The 12031-nt window shown below is 43.2% G+C and overlaps 1 protein-coding gene across 4 annotated transcripts in view; it reads left to right on the top strand.

Annotated features, from left to right (window-relative positions):
- SYNE2 (spectrin repeat containing nuclear envelope protein 2) overlaps positions 1-9996 on the top strand; it is a 275952-nt gene extending 265956 nt beyond the window's left edge. For all 4 annotated transcript variants that reach the window (XM_073349867.1, XM_073349868.1, XM_073349866.1 and 1 more), the window contains 7 exons: positions 1221-1421; positions 2272-2400; positions 2910-3101; positions 3683-3769; positions 3953-3999; positions 5750-8490; positions 9407-9996. In XM_073349867.1, the coding sequence (XP_073205968.1) occupies positions 1221-1421; positions 2272-2400; positions 2910-3101; positions 3683-3769; positions 3953-3999; positions 5750-5975 (882 nt within the window). In that variant the 3' untranslated portion in view covers positions 5976-8490; positions 9407-9996. The remainder of the gene's footprint in view (positions 1-1220; positions 1422-2271; positions 2401-2909; positions 3102-3682; positions 3770-3952; positions 4000-5749; positions 8491-9406) is intronic.
- The last annotated feature ends 2035 nt before the right edge of the window (positions 9997-12031 follow it).

The following is a 12031-nucleotide window of genomic DNA, read 5'->3' as shown; positions in this document are numbered from 1 at the left end:
GCACAATGCCTGATAATTGCACAGGTTATTATGCATCTCCCAGCAAACTGAGGAGAGCAACTAGACCCAGAAACTAGACACTTTGTGTAGTTCTTCTAATGGATTATTTCAAAAGGTGGAATCACACCTCAGTTATCAGATACTGACTTCTGTTGAAGTGAACAACAAGATTTATTAATCAAATATGCAGAATAAATTCATTATCTCAGTTAATATTAGGTTAGGAAAGAGAACAATATTTAATTTGAGACACAATAAAAAATTGGCATTCACCAGAACATGAAGTGCAGGTTGCTACACTATTTGTGATGATACTCTTAAATCTTAAAAGTTAAGCTGGGCTGAGCCGGGTCTGTACTTGGATGGATGATATGCAAGAAATTGCTAGATTCTTCCAATTTCTAGCTGCCACTCCTCCCTGTAAGGCAGTGCTGGACCCTTGACTTCAACCTGATGTTAAGGGGTACTATGTTGCTGGAGGTGTTCTTTTTTTTTTTTGGATGAGATATAATTTCGACTGGGGTAGGCAACCTATCGCATGTGTGCCAAAGGTGGCATGCGAGCTGATTTTCAGTGGCATTCTCACTGCCCGGGTCCTGGCCACCGGTCTGGGGGGCTCTGCATTTTAATTTAATTTTAAATGAAGCTTCTTAAACATTCTAAAAACCTTATTTACTTTACATACAACAATAGTTTAGTTATATATTATAGACTTATAGAAAGAGACCTTCTAAAAACATTAAAATGTTTTACTGGCACGTGAAACCTTCAATTAGAGTGAATAAATGAAGACTCGGCCCACCACTTCTGAAAGGTTGCTGACCCCTGATTTAGACTATAAACTTCTTGGGACAGGAGCCATTGCCATCACCTTTGTTCTGTCCAGGCAGTGAACAGAGTCATTTAATAACTGTAAAATCAAGGTCCTGAAAACTTGTAAATACTATCGAGCTTCTAACAGAATGTAGAATTTTTAACATCCAGGTCATTGCAAAATTCTACCTTATGTAATTATATTATTGCTCCTGCAATTGCCAGTGGGTATTCAACTTCAAGAAACTGAGACATTCTGCCTTAAAGTCTTCCCTAGAAATATCTGGAAAATGCTTTTTCAGATCTGGTAACTCCCTGAAATATTTGTGATTTCTTAGTTTGTGGAGGATTGTTTTATAAAAGGTATTGATAATTCACTGAGGGTTCTAATCTGCTTCTTTCTTCAGGACATGCTTAAAGCCTTTGATAACTACAAGGCTTTAGTGTTCTCCGTTAATCAGAGCAGCAAAGACTTCCAGCAAACGGATATCACTGAATCAAAAGAGCTTCAAAACAGACTTCGACAAGTGAATTTGCGCTGGGAGAAAGTATGTCATTCAATGGACAACTGGAGAAGGGGTTTACAACAAACCCTAATGCAGTGCCAGGTAAATAAAGCAAACATTTGTCTTGTCACACTTTGAATGAGAGTTTATTTGTAATGAGCTGATTAAGTAGATTAGAGGACACAGTATGGCAGTTGCAGGAATATCAGCAGTTCCTTGGAATTTTTACTCAGATTATAGATTTCTTTGAATGTATGCCCTTTTTTATGCACAGGATAGCCACACTAGTGGTAAATAGCACTTACACTGTTTTTCATAGAATCTTAGAAATGTATGGCTGGAAGGGACTTGAGAGGTCATCTGATCTCCCCCAGCACAGTGAGGCAGAACCAAGTAAACCTAGAGTCTTAGTCAATGAGAGGGATTCCACAACCTCCTTTGGAAGCCTATCCCTGAACTGAACTGTTCTTATAGTTAGACAGTTTTTTTCTAATGTTTAACCTAGTTCTCCCTTGCAGCAGATTAATCAGGTTACTTATCCTACCTTCAGTGGAGAACAATTGATCACCACCCTCTCTATAACAGCCCTTATCATATTTGAAGGCTTATCATGTTTAAAACAATTTGCAAGCAATCCACACAACATGCCTGAGAAGTAGCTCTACCTTATTTCCCATGTTTTATAGATGACTTGGCGCAATTGAAGAAGAGATGTTAAATCACTTGCTTAAAGCCACAGAAGGAGCTGATAGAGTTGGGACCACTAGTCTGAGCTGTTACATGTAGTTTTAGCACAGGAAGACCAGTCATCTTTTTGAGTAACCCTCAACAAACCTAAGTAAAAATACTTGATCAACTGTTTCATTGCATAGCAACAGAGCAAGAGTGTTAGGCTGATTTTATTACAATACTCCAGGCACACATTCTTGTAAACCTTTACTTCTTTCTTCAGGATTTCCATGAACTGAGTCAGAAACTACTCTTGGGACTAGCAAGTGCTGAAAGTCTAAGACATAATGCACAATTCACTGATCCAAATGCTGACCCCCATACAATACTGGAGTGCCAAAAAGAATTAATGGTATGTTATGGGTTGGTTATTGAATCAAGGTACGAGACTAACATGCAAGTTACTTCCACAAAAATAAAAAGTAATGTAGTTATTTCTAAAAAATGGTTGTTTGAAAGGAAACAGGTACAGTTTGGGGATACTTCATTTATACATGAATAGATTTGTGGCTTTAGGAATTGGTTGACTAATAAATCTAGCTGAAGCTAAATATGATAGAGGTACTGTTTGTGAGCAGATTAAGTACTCACGAAGGTCCGGATTAAGTGCACCAGTTTGTGTTGAAGTATGACCAGGTTATGAATAATCTTTCCCACAAAACCCTGCAATTATACCTAAATCCTAGTCTGCAACACACTCTGTGAATTGTTCCTTTTGGATCATCAATCATGCTGCATTATTCACTGGAACTGTTGTAGAAATAAAATTAGTTCATCTTGTTATGAAATTATAATCCTCCCACAAGTTTAGAGCAATCAGTTTATACTGATTGTTATATTTCAAACCATTTCCTTTTTAAGCAACTGGAGAAAGGGCTGTTGGAACAACAGCTACAAGTAAATGCTCTACAGGAAATCTCCACCTACCTTCTAGTTAAATCAGATGGAGAAGATTATATTGAAGCTGATGAGAAAATACACGTAATTGGAAAGAAACTGAAAAGGCTTCTTGAACAGGTTTCACAGGACTTAAAAACTTCACAAGGAAACATGGTGAGTCAGGGGTATGATTTTTAAACTTGATTATTAACAAGTGCTATGATAATAAAGGATACAAGAACCAGTGCTGCAAAACCAGCCCAAAATGTAAAAAATCAAGAGTAGAAACTCTAAAAGAAAATCAGGCTGGTTTAAAACTTGTATGTATTTAGAGCTCCTTATTGCCTTATCAAATATGAGCAATTATTGGGACAAGAAATATGACGTGTGTGTGTACATAACCCCTACATGTTGTATGTCCATCAATCAATATTAGATATACCCTGCCTTATGCCTCAGTGGGAGCTTGAATTAGACCAGTTTGACTTACTGTTTTCAAGCTAATATATCAGCACATATCTGCCGCTCATGCTTTCTGTTCCTTCCAAAGCTGTTTCTCAAAACTGCACAGGATAAAACAAGAATCCTAATCCATGGGTGCTTAGCGGTGGAACTGTTTGTTCTTCACAAGCTGGCTGCCATCCATATATACACGTGGATAATTTTTTAAAGATAGACATATACAGCATTTTACAGTTTTTATGTTGATGCTTTATGTATACACATTTTAGGGGTGTGTGGTTTGTTTTTTTTAGGACATCAGTGCATTTCTGCCAGCAGCAGATGACTTGGATTCTGGAAGTTATCATCCACTAGTAGCGAAATCCAGCCCACATGAAATGGCAAGAACTTTTTAAATTAAATGCCTGTTTTTCTAAGATTTTTGCTGTCTTTTCATCCCACCTTCCCTTGAATTGAATCTGTACTTTAGCCTCAAACCTTTTGAAACTGGCTCATTTTAGGTATGAAAAAGTTTACATTTTAATGTCCTAGAGGTGGGTAATAATAAATGTTTATCTTAACAGGTTGGTGGTGTAAGGAGAACTTCGGAAGGCAAGAGCAGCAGTGTCAGGTAGCATGTGATTTTTGGTAGAAATGTAGAGTACGTTTTAAAATAAAGAGAGTAGGCAAGCCTGATGGCTTGGTGCCAGTGTGTTGTACGCCAAATGGCAAACAAATGTGGGGAGACCCTGCTCCTAATGGGTCTGTACACATTATGGAGGCAATGTATCTGGATTCATGGCTGACTTCACTGTTTCCCCTAGATACCAACATGAGGATACAGTGGTGGTACATAGAAGTAGCACCTTCCTTTGTGTCTGCTTAGCCCAGTGGCTCTCAAACTTTTTTTTACTGGTGACCCCTTTCACATAGCAAGTCTCTGAGTGCAACCCTCCTTATAAATTAAAAACACTTTTTTAATATATTTAACACCATTATAAATGCTGGAGGCAAAGCAGGGCTTGGGGTGGAATTTGACAGCTTGCGACCCCCCCATGTAATAACCTCATGACCTCCTGAGGAGTCCTGACCCCCAGTTTGAGAACCCCCTGCTTAGCCCCTACAAACCCTGTGTTTTACTGTAGTGTTGCACTTTTATGGGAACTTTTCTCCAGTGTGCCCTTTTGGAGGTTGGCCCCTTTACAATTGGCAGAGGCAAAGAGCTGCAGTGTTAATTTTTTTTTTCTGATTCCTGAAGCAATGGCATATTCTCACACCCCATGCACCTGCAGGGCGTACAGCTTTTGCAGGGCTGGACAAATCAGACACCACTGCAGCCAAGTGTGGGTGACGGGATACGGGTAAATGGGTTAAAGATACATCCTGTGGTATAGGGTCAGAAAATTTCACAATGTGAGGCCTAGCCTTCTATCAGGGAGAGAGCCCATGCAGATACATTAGGCTCTTGAAAATTAAGATACTGTTTAAAAACTGCCTCCAATAACCCTATGCAAAATGCAGCCTGTTACCCAAACCTATTAACACATAGTGCTTATTCCTAAAGCAGGGGTGGGCAAACTTTTTAGCCTGAGGGCCACATCTGGATATAGAAATTGTATGGCGAGCCATGAATGCTCATGAAATTAGGGTTGGGGTGCAGGCTCTGGCCTGGGACCAGAACTGAAGAGTTTCGGGGTTCGGGAGGGGGCTCTGGGCTCCAGCTGGGGATGAGGGTTTGAGGTACAGGAGGATGCTCTGGGCTGGGCTCGAGGGGTTTGGAGGGCGGGAGGGGGTGCAGGCTCTGGGCAGCGCTTACCTCACGCAGCTCCAGAAGCAGCAGCATGTCCCCTCCCAGGCCCCCGCAGCTCCAATAGGCCACAGATCCCCACCACCGGGAGCTGTGCTCGGAGCCCCCTGGATGACTCTAAATGTAGGAGCCGGAGGGGGGACATCTTACTGCTTCCGGGAGTTGTGGCACGCGTGCGTAGAGCAGCCCCCGACCCAGTTCCCAAGCAGGAGCTTGAGGGCCGGATTAAATGGGTTGGTGGGCCAGATGTGGTCCACAGGCCGTATTTTGCCCGCCCCTCTCCTAAAGGCTAAATAAATTACATTAAACTCTTTTGGGGGATTTTCCTTATGTATTAGACTTTGTTATTAGTGGTAAGACGTAGTAGACATTCTCCCCACTTTTTTTAAACTAGATTTAAGTGTGTTTCATATCTAAAGCAGTCTCTGTTCCAATAAGTGAAGGTTGCCTTCCTTAAAATGGGGGAGGAGAGGGTTAAGGTAGAGGGCATGCGTGACAGTGTGTGCGCAACATGCTAATTACCTTGTTTTTAACATTTCCCCCTATCAAAATATCCGATATCCTTTCTTTACAGAATGGGAGACCAGCCTGAAACCACTCAAGCAACTTCCAGCCCCCAATCCTTCTTTTATCGTGTATTAAGAGCCGCTTTACCTCTGCAGTTCCTCTTCCTTTTGCTTTTGCTTCTGGCCTGCATGATCCCATCCTCAGAGGAAGACTACAGCTGCACACAAGTGAACAACTTTGCCCGCTCTTTCTATCCCATGCTGAGATATACCAATGGACCTCCACCAACCTAGAAAGCGTCCCATGACTCTACAATATACCAAAACACATTTTCTCATGGGTGCTTATTTTCATGCTGCTTCTATCAAACAGTGCATTCATGTACTTAAATATAGAAAGTTCCATAGTGTTTCACATTTTGACCCTCTCTGCTATGCTTTCCTGATACTAGCCACTAATGCACCTGTTTCCTGGGTCCCACAGCAAGAAATGCACACAGTACTACCACTGAAATATAAGTGAGGCATTATTTAAATGGCCTCCTTCCAATGCATAGCAGGGAAGGGAACATATTAAACCTCACAAGATCTTTTCAGAATTTCAGTGAGTAACACAGCATTGTTCGTAGAGAAAATGAATTTTCTATACATTTTTTAAACTCTAAGCAACATACTTTGATGCACTAGATACAAGCATTTTATAAATACAGTCCTCATAACTTGGAAGGTCCACAGAACAGGTTGACAGACTAATAATGGGACATTAGTTACAGACACTATGGTAATGTAATATTAAACACCAATGGTCTCTGTCATGGTTTAATATGACAATAGCAATCTTAAGTGCATGCACATATCATTGGCAACAGTTTGCATCTTTGGGTACTGTAGTAAACTGAAACAGATTTAAATCTAATATTTTTGTTATATTGTACTTTTCATACAACACTTTCAGTGAAAATTATACATATTTTATGTGCAAAGTGTTCAGTGCTTAGGACTGCTGTGTTGTAGTTGGATGTGTCGTTTTTTATACTATGTTTTAAATAAGAATTGATATTGCATGGAAGTGGTTTTATATTGTGCATATTTTCTAAATGAAAATAATTATGATGTAGATTATACACTATATGTATACATATGTAAGCTGACTTTTTAATCAAAGATTTTTGGTTTAATAATCTTCTGAATAATGTACAGTATGCCAAAAGAGATTTTTATAAGTTAACTTTAAGACTCTTCACATTTAAAGTGAAGCTAAAACTTCAGGTGATGATATGAGAAAAAGTTTTATTAGAATAACTATGTTTGGTGGAGGTACAGTTCAAACATTTTTCTCATTAAAATTCTGCTGATAGTTGCAATGACTGAATCCTTTACCTACTGGACTTGATGCTTGTAAATGAACATGTAAAGCAAAATGCTTCATGGATTGAATACAGCTGAGTCAATCCAAAATGCTTTAGAAACTAAATGTGGTGCAGCAATTTGCAAAGAAGGTAACTAGTCCACTCCATAACTGGTCCACTTGTTTCCTTACAAGAAAAATCAGAAATAGGTTATTTGCCATAGCTCATTTTCTTTCCCCAACCATCTTCCCAATTTGTTTTATGTTTGCACCTTTGGAAAGAGAGTCCTTTAAAGTCTCCCTGGAGTGAATGTAAATAGATTATGGCCCAGGCCTGTACAGCAAATGTGAACTAGAGCCCCCACTCTAGCTTGTTCCCAGGAACTACTAGCAGGGAGTGGCACCAGCATAGTGAAAGCACAGAATGAGGAGGAGAGATTCCAAGTGTAAAGAAGCAGAGTCCAAACTGACCTGCTTCTCGCCAACCAGAAGTCCTCCCTTCCTTGTCACAGAGGTCTCCTACTAGCCACGCCAAATTCTTTAGGTCGAATTTAGCAGCGTTCTCTCGATTTAACCCTGCACCCGTCCACACGACGAAGCCCTTTTTTTCCAACTTAAAGGGCTCTTTAAATCGATTTCTTTACTCCACCCCCGACGAGGGGATTAGTGCTGAAATGGGCGTTGCCAGGTCGGATTTGGGGCACTGGAGACGCAATTCAACGGTATTGGCCTCCAGGAGCTATCCCAGAGTGCTCAGTTGTGACCGCTCTGGACAGCACTCTCAACTCAGATGCACTGGCCAGGTAGACAGGAAAAGGCCCACAAACTTTTGAATCTCATTTCCTGTTTGTCCAGCGTGGCAAGCTCACCTGCACAGGTCACCATGCAGAGCCCATCAGCACAGGAGACCATACAGTCCCAGAATCACCGAAGAGCTCCAGCATGGACCTAACGGGAGGTACGGGATCTGATCACTATATGGGGAGACGAATCCGTGCTGGCAGCACTCTGTTCGAAAAAATGAAATGCCAAAATATTTGGAAAAAATCTCCAATGGCATGAAGGACAGAGGCTACAACAGGGACCCGCAGCAGTGCCGCGTGAAAATTAAGGAGCTCAGGCAAGCCTACCAAAAAACCAGAGAGGCAAACAGCTGCTCCAGTTCAGAGCCCCAGACATGCCACTTCTATGATGAGCTGCATGCCATTCTAGGGGTGCAGCCACCACTACCCCAACCCTCTGCTTTGACTCCCTCCAAGGAGCGCGAGGCAACACAGAAGCAGGTTTTGGGGGCAAGGAAGATGAGGAGGAGGAGGTTGTAGGCAGCTCACAGCAAGGAAGCGGAGAAACCGGTTTTCCCAACAGTCAGGATCTGTTTATCACCATGGAGGTGGCCCCAGTATCCCCCCAAACCCACTCAAGGCGGGCTCCCAGACCCTGAAGGCGGAGAAGGGACCTCTGGTGAGTGCACCTTTGTAATTATTATACATGGTTTAAAAGCAAGCATGTTTAATGATTAATTTGCCCTGGCATTCGCGGCCAGCACAGCTACTGGAAAAGTCTGTTAACGTGTCTGGGGATGGAGCGGAAAACCTCCAGGGACGTCTCCATAAAGCTCTCCTGGATGTACTCCCAAAGCCTTTGCAAATGGGGAGGGCAGCCTTATTCGTTCTCCAGGGTAGGACACTTTACCATGCCAGGCCAGGAGCACGTAGTCAGGAATCATTGTAGCGTATGGTGCCGGTGTTTGCTGGCATTCAAACATCATCCGTTCTTTATCGCTCTGTGTTACCCTCAGGAGAGTGATATCATTCATGGTCACCTGGTTGAAATAGGGTGGTTTTAGTAAGCGGATATTCAGAGGTGCCCATTCCTGCTGGGCTGTTTGCCTGTCGCTGAACAGAAATCTTCCCTGCTGTTAGCGGGGTGGGGGGAGGGGTGAAGCCATCATCCCAAAGAATTGGGCGTGGTGGGGGGGAGGGCTAATTGGTTTCTGCTGCAAGTGAACCCAGAAACCTTAGCTCCTCCTTTTAAAACTGCCAACCCATTTTAAATGGCCAACCCAACGGCTACTTTGTATAGGAAATGAGGGCGCTGCTGTTTGAAACCATTCCCACATGTTATGAAGGTTAAAGAAGCCAAAAGACTGTGGCTTACCATGGCTGCCTGCAAGCCGAATTCTGCTGCCCAGCCCTGTGGGAGTGATCTCTCATACCAAACCAGCATACTCTCAATAAAAGAGGCAAAATGCAACCTTGTAATGAAAGCACATGTGCTATGTAACATTAACAGCAAGGTTTACCATGGAAGAGTGTACCCACGTTGTTCTATAAAATGTCTTTTTAACTACCACACTCCCTGTTTTTTCCTCCACCAGCTGAATATGTTTCTCCTTCCCAGAGGCTAGTGAAGATTAGAAGGCGAAAATGCATTCGGGATGAAATGTTCTTTGACCTGAGGCTGACAGAGCACAGCAAAATATGTGGAGGCAGACAATCTCAGAGTGCAGGAAAACACAATATGAGCACAAGCAGAGGTGGCAGGCCGAAGATGGGAGGTGGCATCAGCTTGCTGAAAGAAGGCAGGAGTCAATACTCAGGCTGCTGGAGGATCAAACTCATATGCTCCAGCATATGGTTGAGCTGCAGGAAAGGCAGCAGGCCCACAGACTGCCGCTACAGCCCCTGTGTAACCAACCGCCCTCCTCCCCAAGTTCCATAGCCTCCTCCCCAAGATGCCCAAAAACGCGGTGGGGGGTGGGCCCTCAGACCACCCAGCCACTCCACCCCAGAGGATTGCCCAAGCAACAGAAGGCTGGCATTCAATAAGTTTTAAAGTGCTGTGTGGCCTTATCCTTCCTTCCTCCACCACCCCACCCCGTGCTTCCCTCTTCCACCACCCCTCCAGGGCTACCTTGGCAGTTACCCCCCTATTTGTGTGATGAATAAAGAATGCATGAATGTGTAGCAACAATGACTTTATTGCCTCTACAAGTGGTGATCGAAGGGGGAAGGGGAGGGTGCTTAGCTTACAGGAAAGTAGAGCGAACCCTGGGGCGGGTTTCCATCAAGGAGAAACAAAAAACTTTCACACCCCGTAGCCTGGCCAGTCCTGAAACTGGTTTTCAAAGCTTCTCTGATGCACACCACGCCCTCCTGTACTCTTCTAACCACCCTGGTGTCTGGCTGCGCGTAATCAGCAGCCAGACGATTTGCCTCAACCTCCCACCCCGCCATAAACGTCTCCCCCTTACTCTCAGATATCATGGCGCGCACAGCAAGCAGTAATAACAATGGGAATATTGGTTTCGCTGAGGTCTAACCGAGTCAGTAAACTGCGCCAGCGTGCTTTTAAACGTCCAAATGCACATTCTACCACCATTCTGCACTTGCTCAGCCTGTAGTTGAACAGCTCCTGACTACTGTCCAGGCTGCCTGTGTACGGCTTCATGAGCTATGGCATTAAGGGGTAGGCTGTGTCCCCAAGAATTTCAACATCCTCAACAGTTATTTTCTGGTCTGGAAAGTAAGTCCCTTACTGCAGCTGTTGAAACAGACCAGAGTTCCTGAAGATGCGAGCGTCATGTACCTTTCCCAACCATCCCACGTTGACGCAGGTGAAATGTCCCTTGTGATCCACCAGTGCTTATAGCACCATTGAAAAGTACCCCTTTCGGTTTATGTACTCGCTGCCTTGGTGCTCCGGTGCCAAGATAGGGATATGGGTTCCATCTATCGCCCCACCACAGTTAGGGAATCCCATTGCAGCAAAGCCATCCACCATGACCTGCACATTTCCCAGAGTCAGCAGATGGTGCAGTACGACTGCTAGCCATCATCATCTCCTGGGTGCTCGGCAGAAGACGGTGCAGTACAACTGCCGGCAGGACTGAATTGCCATGAGACGAAACTTAAAAGGGAAATGACCTGGCTGAGTCACTCCCATGTCTGCCCAGGCACTCCTGACAACCTCACTGAGGTCAGCTAAAAGAGCACGCTGGAATACGGTGATGATGGCTACCAATCATACTGCACTGTCTGCTGCCAAAAGGCAATGAGCTGTTGCTGTGTAGCAATACAGCACCACATCTGCCAGCACCCAGAAGACATACGGTGACGGTGAACTGAACAGGCTCCATGCTTGCTGTGGTATGGCGTCTGCACGGATAACCAGGAAAGAAGGAGCAAAACCATTGTCTGACAATATGTACCCAGAACCACCCACGACAATGTTTTTGCCCCATCAGGCATTGGGATTTCTACCCAGAATTCAAATGGGCAGCAGAGAGTGCAGGAACTGTGGGATAGCTACCAGTGCAACACTCTGGTAGTCGATGGTTGCCACGGTATTGTGGACGCACTCCGCCAACTAAATGCACTTAATTGTGTGTGTCCCTACACAAATGCTCTGACTGTATAAAAACGCTTTCTACAAAACCGACTTCTATAAATTTGACCTAATTTCATACTGTAGACATACCCTTAGTCCCCAAGATGAGGCATATTAGTGCAGTAAGCAGTGCCCTAAGCATTAGTGTCTTTCTGAGAATAATCAATTGGCTTTTCTGACTTTTGCATATATCTTGCATTTTTGTATTTCTTTACATTTAATGTTTTTGCTGATCCAGGCTTGAGGGTAGTCCACATGATTCAAACCAATTTTACAGCAATACTGCATCAGTGGGTAAGAAAGAAAGGAAGAGTGATTTTATCACCTCTTTCCCCATCCCTCTCTTCCCCACATTATACTATACTTATTTCATTTTGAAACAGATTACTTTCATCTTGTCTAGAGCGTCTGTATTTTTAGTTCTTTACACCTTTATCAAATCCAGGCATTCTTTGTCATAAATACCCATCTAAAGCTTTCTGCTAATTACGGATTTTAAATTGCTGACTACAATATTCAGTACGGATGCTGTTAAGCAACTTTTGTAAGAGAAAATTTGAAGAAAATGAAAGGTCTAAGGAAAATTTCATAGCCTACAATTTACCTTCATTAC

The sequence above is a fragment of the Lepidochelys kempii genome, chromosome 6 (assembly GCF_965140265.1).
Source record: "Lepidochelys kempii isolate rLepKem1 chromosome 6, rLepKem1.hap2, whole genome shotgun sequence".
NCBI classification, from domain to species: Eukaryota; Metazoa; Chordata; order Testudines; family Cheloniidae; genus Lepidochelys; species Lepidochelys kempii.
Note: the sequence above shows the minus strand (reverse complement) of the source record. Positions and strands in the feature narration are given on the sequence as shown.